General features: G+C 40.8%; 1 protein-coding gene and 1 non-coding gene across 2 annotated transcripts; one reads left to right on the top strand and one right to left on the bottom strand.

Moving 5' to 3' along the window:
• Positions 1 to 1,959: 1,959 nt before the first annotated feature.
• Positions 1,960 to 2,041, bottom strand: TRNAS-AGA (transfer RNA serine (anticodon AGA)). The gene has a single exon. It is a non-coding gene; the product is annotated as a tRNA-Ser (tRNA).
• Positions 2,042 to 6,168: 4,127 nt separating this feature from the next.
• LOC133931138 (protein POLAR-like 1) lies at positions 6,169 to 8,112 on the top strand. The gene is made up of 4 exons (XM_062377945.1): positions 6,169 to 6,499; positions 6,848 to 7,296; positions 7,381 to 7,676; positions 7,764 to 8,112. Exons 1-4 carry the CDS (start codon positions 6,250 to 6,252, stop codon positions 7,765 to 7,767), a joined length of 999 nt encoding a protein of 332 aa, XP_062233929.1. The 5' UTR covers positions 6,169 to 6,249; the 3' UTR covers positions 7,768 to 8,112.
• Positions 8,113 to 22,677: the final 14,565 nt, after the last annotated feature.

Here is a 22,677-nt window from a genome sequence, read left to right as displayed (position 1 = left end):
CCTTCTGGTCGAGCTCCGTATCCTTGATCTGAAGGGGAGCGATCGGTGGAAGTGACTTGACAACCTGGAGATAATCCGGACCCAGAAGTTCTTTAAAGTCAATTTCAGCTCTAGCATAAAAAGGCGCCCATAGTTTCTCTTCGTCAGTTGAAGCAGGGCAGGGGATCACCTTTTGTGTTGTCGTGCTGGAATCAATCTTGGCAATCTGTTTCTCCCCCTTCGAGGACTCGGAATCGGTTACCTGAAAAGCATAGCGGCTTTGTTAAACTATCTCCAACAGAGCAAAGGTGAAGGCATAGGAAAAAAGAGTACGGGGGAAGGAGTCTTTCTGCCGGCTTTGGACGCTTGGAAACGCCAGACGGTGACTTTAGTCTAAATCTTATTTTCTCATGTTTTTTATGAGTGTTCAGCTAATGCTGAAATAAGATATAAATTTAGTTGTATAGCGATATATTATCTAAGTATTTAGAATAGTGCATTTAGTGTTTACAGTGTTTTAACAATATTAATAGTGTAGCTTGAAAGATACTTCGACGATGATGACTGTTTTTAGAGGAGGCAATAATATTATCGTGTGCAAATTTTTAGTTTCGATTGTAACGCACGAGTATTCAACTAGTATATTTTAAAAATACATCCAATCTCCTATTATATGCCTTTCATACTTAGATGTCCAGTATTTATCTTCTATATATTCATCGTTGTGTTTCTTCAGAAGGTGTGTCACTTCCTGCACTTCGTCTATATTGCCAAGTTTCTTTAGAGGATGTGTCATCACACACAGGTTGCCTCCATAGTTATCTTTCATAGAGGTCATTCTATCATACTATTTTTATATTAAGATAATATACGAGAATTTTTTTCATCCCCTCAGTACATTTATTTCTCCTGAAACTACATAATTATATTGTGAATTTCGTATATGCAAACATCTATTTTTATGCTATATTTTTTATTTTTTTTAATTGTTATATTCTAAATTAATTTTATCTGTGTAAAATATGTTTGCAGCTGCCCGTGGAAATCAAACACAACGCAAGGGTGCTGAACAAGGGAGGGGGACAGGTGACTAGTGTTCAGAGAGCGATTTCAGTTTGTTTGGTTGGTCGTCGTCCCCGCTCCACGGGTCACAGCAGCTTGTCATGGTCACTCTCGCCATGATCTCCAATAGATCTCTCTTTTTTTAACGACACTTTCCCACAGGCGACCTGGAGGATATGGGATGAGAGCTTGAACCCTCGCTTGCTCGGCCCAATCTCGGACGTTGCACTGAGCTCCGTCTAAAAGTTTCCTCTTACGTATATGGAGCAAAGTTAGAGAGCTACAGTGCTTCTAACTTTCTCTATCTCACTCATGCGTTTGGAAAGCAATATCATATTTTAAGCTACATTAGATAAATAAACAGTACATTTGTACAGTATTTTTGACAAACAGTAACTACACACGGTATTCTCATAAACAATAACATCAGAGCCACTATAGTAGTAGACTTATTTTACTATTTATCTCTGATACTGAGGCACAACGTCAGACGATGTGGCTGAGGTCCCAACCAATACTCGCAGTTGAACGTTTGGAAGTTGGAACGTGTGAGTCCGTTGCTTTGGTTTTCCTGATGGAGGAAAAGTTTGTGGAGCAGCGAGTGATCGTGGAGAAACAGATGATCTTCAGAGTGAAGAAGAACGAGACGGAGGAGGAAGGGGGAAAGCCAGTGGCTGACAAGATCACAAGACCTTATAGACACAGGGCCGAGTTGGTGAGCCCCAGAGTGGCGGTGGGCACTTCGAACGCCCAAAGTCGTATTAACGGCCCAGGTGGTACCTTGTTGCTTGTAATTGGGGCCGGGAGTTAGAGATAGTGGTAAGGCAGGCTCATCTGTTATACGGGCCGAACTGCCGAGTTGAGATCTTGAGATAGTGAGGCCCTGTAATAAAAAAAAAAAGACGAAAGAGTCAAAATCGTGGTCGGCAGGATTCGAACCTGCGCGGGCAGAGCCCACATGATTTCTAGTCATGCCCGATAACCACTCCGGCACGACCACTTATGCTTATTTTGGTTTTAAATATATATATACCACTTGATACTTTAATAATCAAGCAAGAAAAGGTGTAAAACGAAATTTGGGTCCTTATCCAGTTCCTGAGGTCTATTAGTTGCCGTGCTGGATTCAGATTTCAGAAGCGACCCTGCTTGTCGCATTGCTCAAATCAACAAGCGGACACCCAAGCTTATCTCTTCACTCTTCGGTCCGCTAGATTCCTGCCACTAACCCCAGCTCTACTCCGCGGCCTGTTGTTCTTGTGGCAGGCAACGAGTCCAAATCAGCAGTCGCATCGGAGAAAGAAAATTCAGAATCAGATTCGCTGTACGCAGCTCAGTTCAACTCGGACGCAATTAAATGTTTACTTTTTCCGAGCAGGGCATGGATTATTATAATGACAGTGGTTACAACCTGGTATTACTGAAGACGCACTAAATTACACAGTCATAACCGACAATTCTCATCTTTAAGTCTGACACGTATCCCATCCTTACCGGATCACTTTGGACCATTACGAGAGCAGTAGAGACGTAGCCAATAAAGACAAGACACACGATAGGTACCAAACAAAATAAAGAGGGCACAAACCTTGGAATGCATATGAGCGCATCTTCAACGCTAACCAAACTCCGGCACACATAGAGTCTATGAACAAGCATTGGTCGATATCTTTGTTTATTTGGTAGATCAGCAAGCTGGTGTCACTGAACAAGCCTGTATTGCCGATTTAATCATCAACAACACGGAAGGAGCACCCAAACTAAGAGAGCAAAATTCCATCAAATCCGCTCTGTAATTAGATTAAGGAACATCTTCTAGATTTTTATCAGATAACATGTGTCAGCCATCACATGCCGCTGATGAAGAGATAGAGGAATAAAAAGTTCCTAAACACACAGTCACCATGGGAAACCAAACACTGATGTTGGCTAGTAGGAGGCTTTATTTATGGATCAAACTACTCTAATACTACTGATCGGGAAGAGAAATAGGTCCCCTCCCCCCATGCCACCTCAAGGACTTCGGAGATGGAAGGGGAAGGGGAAAGGGGCCGATGGGTGTGGCGGCGATGGAGCGCTCTGCGAACCCTCGGATCGGCTCCTTCTCATTGTTGGAAAAAAATGACATCTTTAGATTTAATTTAATCCATAAATAAATCATGAACTCGAATGGATAAAGTAACATGATCATATAGCAGAAGTATACTCTAGACATATATGTAACAACAATATACAAATATCTCTCTAATATACTCGATGACAGGAACAACATAAAATAGATCATGAGAGATGTTGGAAATCTATACTCTTTAAGGTAATTTAATCCATACATAAATCATGAATTCGGAGAGATAAACTAGTATGATCATATAGCAGGAACATACTCTAAACATGTATGTAAGAGTGCTACATAAATATCTCTCTAATATACTCAATTACAGTAACAACAACAAACATATCATGAGAGACATGAGGAAATAACAAGTGTGATTATAGTGAACGTACCAATCTTTTGCAGAAGGAGAAGCAACAGAAGGAGATTGATCTCCCTTTGGAGAAGAAGCCGTGATATCTATGCTGAAGATAACGTGGAGAAAGAAAATCATGAGCAGTAACATCGAGTGCTTCCCGAAAGCCTTATTTGCCCTCTCTCGATGCAAGATCTCAGGAACGATGGCTCTCCATAGGATTGATCAATGTGTGATCAATGCCATCATCCATATTTAATTGATAAGTTACAAAATGATTGCCCAATTAGTGGGGCATCAATATAGGCGAAATGATTCCTGGAGGGGCAGTCATCTTCCCTATAAAAGGTCTTAGAGACGTCCAGATCAAGTACGTGAGAAAAAACTATGAAACACATCTCAACTCTTTTCTTCGTTTTCCATTTGGTAAATTGTGTTATGGTGTCGTGCTGCTGGATCTGGTCGACCCTTCTCATTAGCATACACCGAGAAGAAGGGTGAGCGGTATTTCTGAGCCGTTGCCATCGTGAAGCCTGCACTAGAGATGACAATAAGGTTTCTAAGCAGTGCATCTGTACAACCGCTCATACATTTTTCGCCTACAATTTGCATTGCATCCTTGAGGATCTACACGACCGTGAGTCTCCATTGCATCGAGCCTACATGACGTCAACCGTCGAAAGAATGCTAATTTATCCGTAAATCTGTAGATGGGTGATAGTGGTCTGATGCCGTTTACATATCTGCTAGCTATGTCTACGATTTATATACTGTTAGTACCTGCTACATATGCAATAGTAATCAAGTGGTTTTTCACTATTGTTTACGTTTACATAGAGCGTCTATAGTTTATCCATTGAATCTGTTGCATTTACATATGATTTACATGACGATTTTATGATTTAAATTTAGTTATCCGCTAATCTTGTTAGTTTACATAATATTATCGATTGTTAATACAATATGCCTCCTTGTAAAATACAGTAAAATAACACGCATATTTCCAACACAACCTCGCTCCGTTGTCACTTGTCATCACTCATCAGGGGGCGGCTGATAATGTATCGGCAACACGACAATCAGAGCTTAATCGCGTGATAAATCATCATCCTTATAAGGCATAAGATGGGCAGCAGGCATCAAGATGGTGACATATGCCGTGTGCCTGTGTACTGCAGTACGACGCATGTATCTTTCCAGTGCGCTCCAGTACATGGCATATCTTTTCATAGCTGTTGCTTTGTCAATGCACGACACGGCTCGCACGAACGGACGGACGGATCTCTCATCCGATCATCTCCGGATCACGGGCCACACCGTAACGGAAGTCCTCGATCCGGATCGGCGCATATGGTCATTTGAGTCCGGTCCGGCCGTCCGGGGTCCCGTGATTCGGTTCGCATACTTCTGCGTAGTTGCCGCGTGCCCGCTGTCCGTCTGATCCGTGGCTGTGCTTTTTTAAGGGTACAGGACACAAATATCCACAAACATCTACGCCTACATCTCTACTACTAACACACGCATGCACACAACTTTTACACATAATATGTCAGAGGGTACAAGATCCTTCCATATATGGAAACGCGTAATACCATTTAACATACACTTACATATGTATCCTTAACTACAACACGTCTAGAATTTAATCACAAACACACACAAGCATCTGCATCAAGCTTCAGTCGAATGTAGGTCAGCGAGTCACACATCTGACGACTTACCGCCCGAGCAATCGCTCGGTCTCATCCGTGGCTGCGTTGATCTGGTGGTCAGGTAGCAAGAGGGCAGGTCAGCGAGTCACAGGCTCCATGATCCTTGCCTTGCTCTGTCCAGTCCAGAGAGTCCACAACGCAAATCGCAATAGGGGCCCTGGAAACACGAAGCCTGTCGCGTGCGTGACTGCTCTGGCAATCGGCGACGGCGCTCTTCGGACGGCCAACCGCCGTGTCATTTTGTGCGCGTTATGCAGGACTTGTTCTTGCCGGCTAGAAAGCAGGATTGTTCTAGTTTCTCCAGTACCGTGCAAGACTGCAACATGCTGCTCGAGCAAGCAAAATCGTGGGGCTATTCTACGAGCCTACTGCTACTGGATAGGACGGAGCAAAAAGAAAGGGGAGCGGGAACAAACGAACAAACCTCCAGGTACGTCACATCGTGATATAAAATGCATCGTTCAAATCAAATTGTTACGCCTTACCTACAGCTGCAAATCATATACAGAGACTGTTTGGTAATGATTTATCTGGTTCAATTTTTTTTTTAGAGCAGTGATTTTCTACGAAAAGTAATCTTGTGGCTGAAAATGATTCTATATAATAAATTGTATAGAGAAAATAATTATATGTAGAAAATAAATTAGCGTAAGCTACTTTTTCAGCTCCTCAGCTTTTAATTTATTTAGATAATCAATCTCACAAATTACATTAAAAAAATAAAACTAAAAACTACTGTTTAACCGAGCTTCTCTAACTTTAATAAAAACACTGATCTAAGAGGTCTGCTGATCTCAAGGAACCGAATATAATGCTGCCGTCCCATCTCATCATCCGTCGGTAAATAATAATGAGATCAAAGATTTGTCGCTGTCGGGTGGGCCCCTCGTTTCCCTCTCCCCACGACCACGATCCCCTCGATCGCCACCCGCTCCAATTTGAAAACCGCTTCTTCGCCTTTCCTCCCCTGCTTCTTCCCCTTTCTGCTCTGCTCTGCTCTCCTCGGACGGCGCGCCTCGCCAGTCGTCATGGCTTCCGACGGAAGGATCAGGACCAGGAGGATCGTCGACTACCTCAACGACGGCGAGGAGCTCGGGGTCGATGGGACGGTGGGGACGCCGCCGCGCTCCCCGGCGGCTGCGAGGTCGGTGCTACCCAGGTTCAGGTGGGCGCGGCTGGTCAGGCTCGGGAGGAAGGACGGCGGTGGGAATGGGAAGGAGGAGGAGTTGGTCGTTGCGGAGAAGGGCGAGCTCCCGCCCGTGGTCGTGTCTACCTCAGGTGCGTGAGCTCGTTGCGCTGCTCTCGTCGCGAGTCAAAGGTTTTTTAGAGGAATTTCAGGGATTGCTAGCTGCGAATTACATCACGTTTGTGTTCTTCGTTAGAGAACAGGTGAATTTTCAACAAATTTCGCAAGGGTCTTTACCAATAAATCAAAAGATTGTCAAATCCACAGAAAAGTGAAGTATTTGTTATCAGAATTTATCGTGGTGCTTTTGTGCCTCAGAAATTAGCCATCTTCTCGAGGAACCTTTTTTTTTTGGGGGGATCTGCATGTACCTTGCGTTTAGACTAGATGAGCATGAGTATAATCATCAATCACCAACCCTTTCTGTTCTGTATTTCCAGAACGCGAATCCGCAACTACAAGCGACCCAAAGCATTCCGACCTGGGCGTCGGGTTAAGCCTGGTGTTCCTCCTGGCCAAGACGTCCGACGAGTTCAACAAGATGGTCAAGGTGCGCACGGAGATGGAGGAACTCTTGAAAGAGATAAAAGACGAGGTTAGGAGCAAGAGCAGCATCGACGGCCATGATGTTTCGAAAGCTCTCAACCGCGAGTCCATCACATCGAGTTGCGTCACCGATGGAAACGACCACAGAGCGAGTGGTCACCTGGAGGATCAGGCCGCCTCGTCCAGCATGGAGGCGGCGAGCTGCGAGAAGTCGTACGAGGATGATGGTTGCTGTGCGAGGATGGACGTGCTTGAGGAGGAATTCCATGCCGAGCTAGAGCAGCTTCAGGTTAACTACGGTTCAGATACTCCATTTCTGCCGGAAGAAGAACATGATACAGAGGTATGATCCTCTGATCTTGCATTAATTTTGGCCAGAATGTGAATTGCCTCTGATCTGGGCGAGCGTTGGTGTTCCTCTCAATAGCCATCGGATGACACTGCCGACTACCGGCATGGAGTTAACGACGATGACTTGGGGGATGTTGCTGACGACGAAGAAGACAACGATGATGATGAAACCGAGTACAATGGAGTTTCTGCAGTTGAGCTGGAGAGAAGGCTTCACGAACTTCTCCATGAAAGGAATCGGGACAGGATTGAGGAGTTGGAAGCGGCGCTGCAGCGCACGGAGAAGAAGCTCGTCGAGAAAGAAATGGAGGTGCGCTTATGGAAGGACACGGCAAAATTCGCGTTGAGACAGGACAAGAACAATGAGTTGCAGTAAGCATTGAGTTCCCATTGCCTTCCAATCAAGTGTCAGATATGCGAGTTATCCTTATTATTTTGCCCATTGTTGGTGTTTTACAGCTGAGGGGGTTGCGGAGATGGTGTGCTTTTCGTGCACAATTCATCGATTCTACGTGATCACACGCGAAGGAGAATCTTATGAAAATTGTGTGAATGGGCCAACACAATTCCATGGCCAACCGCAGGATAGATCTTTGTGGAGTATTTTACCGGAGATATGGTGAATTGTTCATACCACAGTTTAGTCTCTTAGATTACCAGAGGACGTTTTGGTTTTGGGTAAAACCAGTCCATTACTGTCTCATTTAGTCTGACTGGTGTAGAATCCTTGTGAGATTTGTAAAATCAGTCCATCTCTGCATGCGCATGCTTTGGATCAATGTGAATTCAGCGATCATATGGTTCTTTACTACTTTCCGTTGCCTTTTCTTTTCCTGACAACAAGTCTTCTAATCCTAGAATACGCCAATTAGTAAACGGAAACTTTAATTTCAGCTGTGCTTACAGTATATTGTAAACTGCATTTTTTTTTTTGGTTCAACCTTGTGTACTTTGTAGCAATTTGTATGCTAGTGCCACGCACGTATGCACGCGAAGCCACAGCAAACCTGGTATGAGAACAAGGACCTTTAAATGTGAAAATCAATAATAAATACCCGGGTTTCGGATGGGCAAGTAAGGGACTAAAGGGCGCTTGTTACATTTGGACTGAAAAAGGTCCACAGGCTGCTTCCAAATTCTGGAGTCACCAAGGGTCTGATTATTTAGATTATTTTATATATCTCTACTATTTAAAAAATTCTAATAAGTCCCACGTCCACTAAATCTCATACCTATCCTGAGTCTTACGTCCACCAATGAATCCTTCAACATCCAATGGCTCATATACATTCAACGATTCGACATCCTTTTCATTCGAAAGCCACTGCGTCTCCTGCCTCCGCAACCTACCCTCCGCGTTCTGCCCTTCCGCGCCCCCAAATCACGCCGTATAGACCATAGCGTCGCCACCACCTTGGTCGCGTCTTGCCACCGAGCCGCCGTGCGCACCGCCAAACAGGTCGACCGCAACCTCCTTCGTCGATCGACGCTGTGTGCATCGCCTCGCCACCGTGTGCGTCACCAAACCCATAGACCACAACCCCCTTTGTCGTGCGCCGCCTTGCCGCCGATCGGAGTGCGCACCATCTGGCCATCAATCCCGTAGCTGCTCCACTGAGCCGACGTGCTCACTGCGCCATCGATTGGGTGGACCACAGGCCCCTTTGTCGCGCGTCGCCTTGTCGCAGATCATGTCGCGCACCATCTGGCCATGAACCTCGCAGCTGCGGCACAATGTCATCCTCCCCGATCCTGGCAAATCCGCTATGCTCACCGTCGAATTCCTCATGATAATTTGATTCCGCCCACAAGGCATCCCTTTCATCGTTTAGCGTTCTGATTGTGCACCGAAGAGAAGTTGGCTCCTAGGCAAATTTCTGATAATCCTGTTGGCTTTGGTTAGTTATCTCATCTTTCGTCAAAACCTACAATGTGCATAGTTGAAACAAAGGTATTTGTTAGTTGAGATAATCTTATTGCTTCTTGTTCCTTGCTCTTATGTTTCACCTTTTCTTATATGATTAATTGATCCATTCTTCCCTGTCACTAAAGATTTCAGCCTAATTGATTCATTCTTATGTTTCACCTTTTTCTTATATGATTAATTGATCCATTCTCTTTCCAGCATGTGGCAGAGGGAGTTGATCCAAGGCATCAAACATTCTACTACCGGTATATACTTGTTCTCAATATTTTTTTATGATACTTTATCTGTCTGATAATTATTTTAATTTTGTAGGACAACTCCTTTGCAGGTTTAGCACACAAGATAGTTTTTGTTTAGCCCTTGGATGCTTGTTGTACAAAGGTATTTTTTTTTATTCTCAGCTATTTTTGAGTTGAGGAAATGATGTGAAATATTGAAATTTTATAATTTTTACCCTGCTTTGATGCTGATATGATGCAACAACACTACACCATAAATAAGAGAAGAACTGTTTTGTTATGATTTTGTTGATTACATTACGTAGTAGGGTAAGTTGCTTAGTTACAATAAGTCTGCTATGTGCATTTGGGTAGATCATGGCTTCAGTGGGATGTCGATTGCCTTCTGCTTTGTTGTTGCATCCCAGTCGACGTGCGAGCTAATGCAGAACTTTGTTAACTAGATGCAATTGTTTTGCTGCTCTCTGGAGGAGGAGGAGGAGAATTGGTGCATTTTTCTGGAGACACATCTTCAAAATATCTCTGAAGAGGAAATTCTTAGCAAGAGCTTATAGTAAGCCAAAGCTGGAGGTGAATGAGGGGTGAAGGAAAAAGATGCTGATGACAGGGCGCTGATTGCAATACCCAAGATTATGGCAGTGCAAAGTTTAATTTTGTGCAATATTTTCCCTAGGGATAGAGCAACACCAAGGATAACACATGCAATCAGCAGTGTACTTCAAAGAAGCCTAAGAAGATGAACCCAAGGAAAAGGAAAGCAGCTTGAAGTGCAACCTCTTGTTGCTGGTACTGATCATGTGATAATTTTTGTAGGGTCTTGTTTACTTAGCATAATATATTTATGTTTTGGATTTGCTTTTGAGTCATGTAATATATGCTCGTAAGTCATGTAAATAAGCACTGCCATACTGGTGATTGATCATTAAATTACTGCCAGTGCATTGAGGGAAAAGCGAGCTCATTAAAGCATATCTACAATAAAACACATCAGCTTGTTGTCGGGAATATTTATCATTTTGATAAATTTTTTGTATTTGTGCATGGTTTAAACTATCCTCATGTCATGATTTTTATATACTTGTGCATGATACAGGTGAATGGTTAAAAGGTTTTCTCGCACATATGTTCCTTATATGTGTTACCTGTTTGAGCATCTCTTTTTATTGCACCTCAAAATGAAGTTAAAACATGATTCCTATATACCTTGGAGAATATGCATGTTGTTTTACTGTTTTGCCGCTCTCTGGAGGAGAAGGTGGAGAATTGGTGCATTTTTCTGAGATGCACCTTCAAAATATTTTGAAGAGGACATTCTTAGCAAGAGCTGATAGCAAGCCAAAGCTGGAGGTGAATGAGGGGTGAAAGAAAAAGATGCTGATGGTGGGGCGCTGATTGCAATACCCAAGATTCTGGCAGTGCAAAGTTTAATTTTGTGGAATGTTTTTTCCAGGGATAAAACAACACTAAGGATAACATGTGCAGTCAACAGAGTACTTCAAAGAAGCCTAAGAAGAGGAACCAAAGAAAAGAAAAGCAGCTTGAAGTGCAACCTCTTATTTCTGGCACTGATCATGTGATAATTTTTGTAGGGTCTTGTTTACTTAGCATAATATATTTATGTTTTGGATTTGCTTTTGAGTCATGTAATATATGCTCGTGAGTCATGTAAATTAGCACTGTCATACTGGTGATTGATCACTAAATTACTGCCAGTGCATTGAGGGAAAAACATGCTTAGTAAAGCATATCTATAGTGTAACACATCAGCTTGTTGTCGGGAATACTTATCATTCTGATAATTTTTTTTAACTTGTGCCTGGTTTAAACTATCCTTATGTCACGATTTTAATATACTTGTGCATGATCCATGTGAATGGCTAAAAGTTGTTTTCGCACATATGTTCCTTAAATGTGCTATCTATTTGAGCCTCTCTTTTTACTGCATCTCAAAATAAAGTTAAAACATGATTCCCATATACCTTGGAGAATATGCATGTTGCTTTGCTGTTTTGCTGCTCTCTACAGGAGAAGGTGGAGAATTGTTGCATTTTTCTGGAGACACATCTTCAAAATATCTTTGCAGAGGAAATTCTTACCAAGAGCCGATAGCAAGCCAAAGCTGGAGGTGAATGAAGGGTGAAGGAAAAAGATGCTGATGGCAGGGCGCTGATTGCAATACTCAAGATCCGGGTAGTGCAAAGTTTATTTTTGTGCAATATTTTCCCCAGGGACAAAGCAACACTAAGGATAGCATGTGCTGTCAGCAGAGTACTTCAAAGAAGCCTAAAAAGATGAACCCAAGGAAAAGGAAAGCAGATTGAAGTGCAACCTCTTGTTTCTGGCACTGATTAGGTGATAATTTTTGTAGGGTCTTGTTTATTTAGTATAATATATTTATATTATGGATTTGCTTTTGAGTCATATAATATATGCTCATGAGTCATGTAAATTAGCACTGTCATAATGGTGATTGATCACTAAATTAGTGCCAGTGCATTGAGGGGAAAGCGAGCTCATTAAAGCATATATATAGTGAAACACATAAGCTTGTATATCATTTTGATAATTTTTCTGTATTTGTGTCGGGTTTAAACTATCCTTATGTCATGAATTTTATATACTTGTGCATGATCTAGGTGAATGGTTTAAAGGTTTTCTCGCACATATGTTCCTTATCCGTGTACCTATTTGAGCCTCTCTTTTTACTGCATCTCAAAATGAAGTTAAAACATGATTCCTATATACCTTGGAGAATATGCATGTTACTTTACTATTTGCGCATGCTTCCATGTAGAAACATGGAATAAATGGATATGACTAAATCGTGGCTTAGTTGGTATGCTAAATAAAGGAATAAATGGAATACGATGAGGATTAAAGAAGGAATTAATTCTCCCAGTGATTGAGGAGAATTATGTGCGGCTGCAAATCAGGTACATGAGCAACATACATATTCAGTTGGATATCTCTCCTAACAGACCTACCAATAAACTTGGCTAATAATTTGGAACAGATCACGTGCCAAATCACTCATTATTTTTGGGCCTACTCCTCACCTCGCCTGCTCCTTCATATATAGACATACCCACACCGCCTGCTCCTCACCTCATACACCCTAGGTTCCTCCATCGTTAGCCTACTTAATTCTTCCACTAATCCGCCGCTACTAGATGGGTTCCGGCTACCAATTGTTTGTTAGAAAGAGGATTTATGCTACTCCGCCGCTGCTGACCTAGTGCATGGTGACCCCCAACAAGCAAGTGAAAATGATTGGTATTTTTGATACATATACATCATCTTTACCTGTGCACTAGCCTATTGCTGATGATCTCCTTTCGTTGTTCACCGATGCATATGGGTTCAATTCCATGAGATTGAAATGGAACACATCTACAGAAGCTGGAATGTGCGTGCTAAGGTCTTTTGGAAAGGGGACATACGATCCTATAATGGCAATTCCTACCTACGCGTCGTATTAGTAGATGAGGTGCGTGCATCTTCTTCTTCTTTTATTTTGTGCATCTTCTTCTTTTTTTTATTTTGTGCATCTTATCTCATTTTTTTTAACTCGATCCATTAATATGACCCAGCAAACTAGAGTGTATGTGATGGGATCAAGGGTCTGATCAACATAGTTTTTTTGGTAAGTTCGCATCTTTAGGCAATGCAGCAGACAAAATACCAAGTATTGTTGTAAATGACTCTTGAGTCCACCCATGTAGGCACTTCAAGTGAAATAAGGTGAGTAGAAAGGAAAGCTTTGAAAATGCATCACATCTTGGATATAGCTTTGCCTGAGCATCTTTCAAGAAGCTCGATAGAATTTCTTCTTCCATAGTTTGATCACCAACCTCCTCTGAAATAGTATCATCTTCACGTTGGCTATCATCTACATTAGGACACTCAAATGCATCTGACGAGCCGGACAATGTATAATAATTACCAGTCATAGCAAACGCTGCATTTAGGAGCCCTTGCATGTCATCATTTCTCATGTTTGCAGCTTGTGCATGAGAAGTACATGGATGTCAGGACATAGCCTGATTATCTGCCCTTGATGAGACCTAAGCAAAGGGAGATGGTGATGAATCATGTTCCTCTCTGTGGCGAACCCATACAATATATCATTACAGAATACAATTGCATCTTAAATGGGTTCTAACATCATCATAACTTCTTGTTGACTTATTCTTACACTTCACACATTGACAAATTAATCTTTCCTCTATGTCGAACATCACGGAATGTGAAAGTAAGGAATTGGTCCACACCATCCTTGTACTCATTATAGGTTCTTGGTTTGGTCACCAAACTCTTGTCTATTATAGTAGTTGTGCTGAAATAATGAAAATGACATAAAGTTATCAATGTTGTGGTAAACCATTGATTCTATATCAGATTACCAAATATGAGAAAAGCATAATTTTAAAGCAGATTCAACGTTGCCATCTGGGGTTCAACTTTATCAAAGATTCTAGAAAGAGAGGAAGAGATCTTGAGGAATTGTTAAATTCAAGAATCAAAACTTGAGAGCAGAAGGAAATCATGGTGAACCAATTTGTAGGTCTGCAAATACAGAATGTCCAGGTATTGATTGGTTAAGTTACTCTATTATTTGCGGTGTTTCCTTTAAGAAGTCTACCCCAACTTGCTTCGAATTAAAAGGCTTTGTTGTTGGTGGTGGTGTTGGTGTTTCTTTAAAGATGTCATAAAGTTATCAATTAAAATTAAAACATCTCCTTTGTCAGGATTTGAGGTCTTCTATTTCCATCAGGCATGAAATCCAAAACTTTATGACATATTCAAGGATTAGAGGTTGCAGTGCTAATATACAACACATGCCTTCTCTTTTATTCTTTTTCTAATGAGGTATTCAAGGACTTTCAACCACTAATCAGATTAGTTCTTGATGGTTATAATGTTTGTATTTTTGAATATGGTCAAACTGTATTAGGAAAAACATACACAATGGTATGAAGCACTACATATATACTTCATCATATTTGGTTTGAGAAAACGATCATTTTTTTTTCTTCAGTTATAAGGTATTCATTGTATCTTTTTATTTTTCCAAATACCTCAGTCTGGACTTGAAAATGCAACCAAGAAGGAATGGGGTGTCAACTACAAAGCTCTGAATGACATGTTCAATATTTCACACAATCGTGGAGATACAATCATGTATGAAGTTAGCCTTCAAATGATTGAGATATACAATGAACAAATCCGTGATCTTCTTGGAAGCAATGGTTCAGAGAAGAAATATCCGTTGTTTCCCATAATGACCGCACCCATAAGTACATCCTATCACATGTCTACAAAAAGTTCCCTCTAGCAAATGTTGTTGTCCAACACCTAATTAGGTGCTAAATTGTTAGATATTGACACTTAAACAAAGGTCGCTCCTGTTCCCCCTTTATTTTCATTAATTTCCATCCAAGGATTGTTACCATAGATACAAACCTAATTTGAATGTTTTGCCCAACAAAAACTTAAGATCAGGACAACATCAACTAGTGTTTTAATCCAGGACTCAGAATTATAGAGGATTGGGCAAATCATTCAAACCTTTGGGTCCTCACTTAGAAATGGCCCACAAAGGCAAGGGACGATGCAAGTAGTGGATGGCGCTCGCTTCTGACCGGCGGCGGCGCGCCCTTAGCAACACCTCGTTTCGGACCAGCGGCAGCGCAACCTTAGTAACGCCTCACGGATGACATGTGGCGGGACACCCTTAGCAGCGCCTCGCATCCGATCGGCTGCGACGTGCCCATCACAACGCCTCAGGTTTTTTTTCTGTTACGACTGTTGTTGGTGACGGCACTCCCTCCATATTTGTAGAAAGGAACAGAGCGATCCAAGAAGATGGAGAAACCAGAGACCCGTTAAATATATTTAATTTGTTCTATGAACACCAACGCTCTGTAGGTGGGCTGGCTTGTTGTCTATTGTTGAAGCAATAGGTCGCCATTTCGAGCCTTGCTAGGAAGTTTTTTTTATCTGATTTTATTACGAGTGCTTGATCTTATCTAATCTATCATATAATACATGGAACATATCCCAAATCAGAAATCTTATTGAAGTAGGTAAAAAAAACATTAAAACTCATCGAACCATAAATATGGTTACATGTAATGTAATGATGATTTGAAAATTATATTTATAATTGCTTCAACATTGAAAACCATATAATCCTGAGTATGATATGATTAGAAACATTGCATCACTTTGATAAATGCAACAAGAAAATGCCACTAGGCTGCAAGCGGATGAGCCTGAGAGGCATATTTGAGACTGTCTCTACTATAATGTCACTACTAGGCAATTTTATTGTAGTGTCATCCTGCTCTATCTGTTTAATTAGAGAAGGGATTCTTTCACTCTTATCTGCCTCATCAGTCGGTTCAGTCAGATAATCCGATGAATGTGCACCATCTAAATCGACATCTTCATCATACTCTTCCTCATCACTCTTCTCCTCCGCGTACCCCCCACCTTGAATCTCCTCAACTGTCTCTTATTCTTCTATTACACAAGCAACATAGAAGACCAATATCTTTTCACAACATCTTGCATGTACCTTCTCTAGACTTGATCTTACCTGAGCGGTACACCTCCCAGTTAGGGATAACAATCAGGTACGATGGGTACAGGTAGTACTCACCCGTACCCGCCAATTTTTATCCGCTCACGGGTATACCCGCGAACGCCCGCGGGTGAAGAGCGGGCACCAAACCAGTTGCCGAGGGTACTCGTCGCCCATGGGTATAACCGTTTACCCGCCAGCCATCTGCACTCAAGTGAATACAGCAGTCAGCAGCAATAACTAGGTAGGTTGGCGCGCTTTGCTGTGCCCGTATCAAATAAATATTATGTTGCGCTACAGTAGCAGGTGGCTTAGAAGCGTACTGAATTTTCCACTGTTTGAATATGTTATATCTGAGAAGGGATTTTGGTTTCCTCTGAACTCATATATGTAATATACATATATAAATATAAATATATATATTTGTATAGATTTGTATGTATGTACATTTAGATATAGGTACATAGTATATTGATGGACAGTAGCTACAATAGTAATACGAGCCTTAAAAAATGTGTTTTTTTAGTTTTAGTTTTTTTCTTTGCATTTTTATATTGTTAAGTTGAGCTACAGTGGCAAGTGCCCTAGGAGCGTATCGATTTTTCTACTGTTAGTATATGTTATCGGAGGGGTACGTTAGTTTCCTATAGACTTATGTATGTAATATACATATATAAATATATAAATTTAAATATATATTTGTGTACATTTGTATGTATATATATTTATATATAGGTACAAAATATATTGTGGACAATAGCTACGACAGTAATATGAACATAACAAAAAAAAAATTGTGCTTTTTTTTAGTTTTTTTTTTTGGAATTTAGATCGTTCAGTCGATTTATCTCTTTTTTTTTGACATTTTTTAAAAATTTCTGAAAATAAAAATTATATAATATGTATGCGTACACATACATATACATATACGTACATATACACATACATATACATATACATATATATACGTATATATATACGTATAAATGGTGGGACCCACCTGCTACTGCAGCTACAGTAGCTACAGTAGCCAGGCCTGGGCGCTCGCGAATCCCGCCGCGGTTAGTATATAGTATTGATACATAACTCATCAATCAACATTGATCGTACTCAGCAACACAATATAAAACATGACTGAAATCTGAAGATAACTTAATACATGACTGAATTCAATATGCATACATCACATAAGGTCTGAAACTCTGAATTCTGAAATCTGGCAATACATATATCATGCTAGCAGCACATATAGCAGCACATACATGACATATTACATATAGCAGCACATCAGCTCTGAAACTCTAAACTCTAAATTCTGAAATCTGACAGAAGTGCAGCACATATAGAAGGCTAGCAGCACATACAAGACATATAGCAGGTAGCAAACTAGCAGCACATAAGATCTCTGAATTCTGAAATATAGCAGCACATATAATAGCACTCTAATATGAGTCGACAGTCGAGAAGCATGTCTCCTTGATCTCACCTTCCGTCTCCTTGATCTCACCTTCTATCTTGTCCAAACATGTCCATAAGCTCTCCATATCCTCCAATCTCCTTCACCTGAAAAGCAAATAATCCTTCAAATTAATAATAGAAAATTACAAACAAATCGGACACAACACATATGTATATTTGATTACCTTTAAGATTGTTACGAAGCTAATTTTGGGAGCACATCAATGGTTCCAAAACTTGGTGTGAGGCGGCTACGATGTTCACTTATAATTCTTCCATTAGTGCTAAATGCATATTCAAAAGCTACAATTGTGGTTGGAGTTACCAAAATATCATAAGATATTGTCCAGACAAGGCAGTTCACATTTGACATTCTGACTAAATTCTTCTACCTTCAATAGTTGCCTATCTTATAGAGACAAGGAGAGATTCACCATAATTAACTTACAGATTCACCATAATATACCTACAACGGTCTTATAGAATTGACTTAATGAAAATAACAATAACATATCCTATTTCTCTAGTGAACAAATTATTCTTCGTGTCTAAGACTTAAACCTATCATCATTCACTAAGCATGTCAGTATAAAGCTCAAAACGGACCACAACTTCATTGAAACAATAAATATTACTTTTCTTGAACCTACCCAACAAACACAATAAGGATTGATTTGTCTAAGTTCTACAGGAAAAGGATTTGGACAAGCTTTGCTAGTTTGCTAGCTAGTTTGCGCAAACAAACACAGAGATTAAAGGAGTATGTATCACATGAAGAAGATAAAGGCATGCAAACCTGGAGGCGGGGTGGTGGTCCTGGAGGCACCGGGTGACGGATCTGAGTTGGAGGCACTAGGGGAGCGCGGTGCGGGAGCATGAGGCATTGGCGGTGGTCCTGAAGGCATCAGGCGGTGAATCTAAGCTTGAGGTGCTGGGGGGGCGGTGTGCGGTGCGGGAGGTGGTGGGGGAGCATGATGCAGGAGCGTGACGTGTTGGTGGGGGCACGGGGGAGCACGGTGCGAGTAGCGGGGGCGCGCGATGCATGAGCGAGAGGTGGAGGGGGTGCGCATGCAGCATGGGCGAGCGGTGTGGGATGCTGCGGGAGGTGGGCAGGGGCTATACCGCTGTGGGCTGTGTGTGTGGCGGTTGACGGCCTGAGGAATACTAAATACGGGATGAAATGATGAAGAGATTAGGGTTTGAAGGGTTAGGGGCCCACCTATTAGAGAGCTATACAGGTATATGAGTTCCGTGGGTATGGGTATGTCGTACTCATACTCGTACCTGTCTATCCGTTGGGTAGTATTTTCTACCCACGAACGTACTCATGGGTACCAAATACTACAGATACCCTACTCTATTCGGATATTTACGCACGGGTAAACGAATAATCTGGATAAATTGCCATCCCTACTCCCAATATACATTATCTCTCAGATGGTTACCCATAATAGTCATCTCTTGAATATCGGGGTCTATTTTGAAAGCCCGCATCAACTAGACGTACAAGTATCCGACACTTTTGTGCATAAGTCTGGAGATACTCTTGTTAATTGACTAAAATACAGATATTACTATCCCTTTCGGACCATATAATATTTAACTGTCCCCATAAAAAATCATAAACTGCTACTGATTCGACATACTTGGCAACCGTTGACATAAAACCCTAATATTATTTTTGTCAAAATATAAAAAATTATGTAAAACTACATCTACAATAATGCAAAATACATTAAAAACATAACCCAACATGTAATCTACACTGCAATAAAATATCCCCTGATCACTACATCAAACATCTCTAAATCCTACATCTACTACCTTAGTTATACATATACTATACCTAAATCATACATCTAATACCTAATATATGTCTAAATACTACATCTAATTGCTAAAATATACGTATAAACACAATCTAGTTGCTAAAATATGTCTAACCATAGTTCTAAACCTAGATATACACTCTAACCACATATAGTGGCTATCCTACTGAGTTTGAAAAAAATTTATAGATCTAACATCTAATCTATGTTAAAATCTAAAACTAGTGGCTATCTTATCGGGTTTGTAAAAAAACAGATAAAAAAACATACATATTTCCTCTGGCAGGGTTTCGCCTCCAATTTCTCCTCCTTCCCCCCTCCTTCTCTCTTCCTTTTGTCGGCTAGGTTGGAAGCAAATGAACCGCTGACGTTGGCAGGGCTAGCGTTGCCGATTTAAATACCCCAAAGGTCTTGCCCACTATTCGGATGACACCTTTTGGGTGGGCCCGCATGGCATTGCAGTGACGAACTCGCCCGACGGGAGCGGGCGAGACCCCACGTCACCACATTTAATAATGTGGGAGACTATTTTTTGCAAATTTTTTAAATGGCCGTGTAATTTTGCAAATATTAAAAAAAAGTAATGTGTGTGTATATATATAATTCTGATTATTTGCCCACATGGGTGGAACCTGACCTGACGGATACTTATAATCTCAAAGGAAAATATATTTGGTTGTCCGTATGTATTGTCTCAGTTTGGCCTGACGAATGAAGGCTCCTGCATCCACTTATGTAGGCAGGCTCACTTGTTAGTGTCATAAATTTACCTTTATGTGAGCTACCAATTACAATTTCAACTTTTCCATCCGTTCATGCTGCATAAGATTTGGCCAACCAAATAAAAACCCAGCTCATTCTGTCCTGATAGATACAACCAACTAAACATTATTCTTTTCAATAAATATGACTCTATTTCTCTATGCCTGCATCTACACACCCAAGATGATGACAAGGTACAACTAATACTGGGCCTAGTTGAGGAACACACCTCCCAACAATTTAGTGTTTAGTTCATTACACATTGTAGAACATGTATGAGATGGTTTACCTGGATGAGATGATACTGTATAAGATGGTACATGCAGCATGTTTGATTACTTAGATAGGATGGTACTGTTTTTATTTGGTTGCTTACATTGAATTGTATGAGCATGTACGAACTACTGTTTGGTTGGTTAAATCCATCCAGCTATAATCACCTTCTCCCTTCCTTTGGTAACCTTACCTCTTGCATTCTCCAGCCATACCTACATTGCTCTGTTGGGCTATTCACCGAATGTTAATCAGCAGAATAGATCGATGCATGCAAGTGACCAAGTTTCTAATGTCAGCAAGAGTGATAGCCAATGGTTTTACAATGCACATAACATGAATTCTTCTTTGAGTAGGAGCTAAAAACCTGTAGAGTAGTATATTCTACTGAATGTTCAGAGGACAGATGTACACAAATGGCGAAAGTTACAAGTGGAACACTGAATTTCTGAAAAGATAATGATATCGTCTAGATGGGTAAATAGATATTTTTGCAAAAGTTCATTCTCTTGTTCAATAATTGGCCTAAACTTATATCAGAAATAAACTAACCGATTTTTACAAGCGAAAACTTAAATATACTAGGTACAGCTAGTGCACAAACATTCTAAACAAATGTTAAGATTATAATCCTAGGACGATAAAAATTATTCAATTCTAGCAAGATATGCAAGAAACTCTAATTGGAAGGTCTGAACCTACTGACCGAATGTTCTGATACTATTTATCGGATATTTTGATACTATTCATCAGATGTTGGTACTACTCATCGGATGTTTCGAACTGTTTATCGAATGTTCCGATATATTTAAAAACAGCTCGATTGAATCTCACAAAATTAACTCAATGCTCATACAAATAAGCATGCAAATAATTAAATCAATATAATGCACAAGAGTAAGAAAATACGGAGACAAATGATTTATTACCAAAGTTTAAATATTCACCGATACCCTGCATTTCCATTGAGGAAGCTCGATCACACTTGAGTCTGATCTTTTTCAACTATTTTTCTAATGAGATTGCACATATGCACTTCTCGTCTCCACTATGGCCAACTCTTCCTCCACTATGAAGATAGTGAGTTCCGCTACCACTTTCGGTTCTCCTTACAATCTTCACTTAAGGAAATCACTAGTAATCCACCACCAAGTCGTCTAGGAGACGGTGGTCTCCAAGAGTAACAAACTCTCGGACTCGAGCACGATCAACACTGAGTGCTCAAACACAGGCAACCAATACAGTAACCGTGGACTACCAAAGCACTACACCTCTCACGCATGTATCTCTACTCACTAAGCCACAAAGGACTTATATATTACAAAGCAATCCTAGAGAGAAAGGAAACACTCAAAGATGGAACATCAAGTTTCAACACATATCAAGCTTTTTGCAAGCACCAGAAAACACCTTCAAACCCCTTCAAAGATTTACTCCTACGCAAGGAGGCAAATGTATTCATATCTCACTCTAAAAAACTAGCTGTTGGACATAATCTGCACTGATCGAAACTTCCGATCCCCAGATCGAAATATTCGATCCTTAAAATCCAAACGGCAAGATCTGGAAAAACAACACATTGGAACATGGGATGTATGGATTAGAACATTTGATCCAAAATTAACTCCAACCCAAGAACACTGACTTTCTGAAAATCAGATGTTCTGATGGATCGGAACATCCGATCAGCACATCCAACGCTTAAAAAAACAACGATAACTTTTGATCCTGATATCCGATTTCGGTGATCTTAAACTCTACGGAAAGCTTATTCAGATGATTAGATATCCCTACTAAATTTATGATCTCAACAACATTGGATCAGAACTAGCAACACTATGAAAATTGATTCAGATACTTTCACCCATTGTACAAAGCTTAATCTCCCAAGATTTAACTAGGTACCACATGAAATATACTATACACCACTAAGACTTGGCCACAACCACTTTTCACGACTAAGATCAAAAACAACAAAGGGTTGAATCTAAAACATATTTTAGACAACCCATACTTGTAAAACGAATTCTCAACACACACATCACGCACTAAGCACATGGTTAGAGCACTCGACACAAAAATCGGGCAACGCTTTCGGTAGCCCCTTTTGATAGTACGGCTATCAATCCTATAACCATGTCTCTCACCAAACTCCCTGGGATCGGCAAAACTAGAAAACATATTCTAGTTATATTTTTGCCTTGATCAATCCCATCGGACTTAACGAACACATCATCCAAACCCCGACGTTTCTCATAGCTCTTCAAGGCTGTCGGTGACACAGGAACCAGGGGTCCCC

Source organism: Phragmites australis, chromosome 10 (genome assembly GCF_958298935.1).
Source record: "Phragmites australis chromosome 10, lpPhrAust1.1, whole genome shotgun sequence".
Lineage (NCBI taxonomy): Eukaryota > Viridiplantae > Streptophyta > Magnoliopsida > Poales > Poaceae > Phragmites > Phragmites australis.
This window is presented reverse-complemented; position numbering and strand designations above follow the sequence as displayed.

Excerpts from the sequence above, each read along its gene's own strand:
- LOC133931138 (XM_062377945.1), top strand. The coding sequence starts at position 6,250 with ATGGCTTCCGACGGAAGGATCAGGACCAGGAGGATCGTCGACTACCTC. Across the intron at positions 6,500-6,847 it reads CGTGGTCGTGTCTACCTCAG|AACGCGAATCCGCAACTACA; the intron begins GTGCGTGAGCTC and ends CTGTATTTCCAG. Across the intron at positions 7,297-7,380 it reads AAGAAGAACATGATACAGAG|CCATCGGATGACACTGCCGA; the intron begins GTATGATCCTCT and ends TCCTCTCAATAG.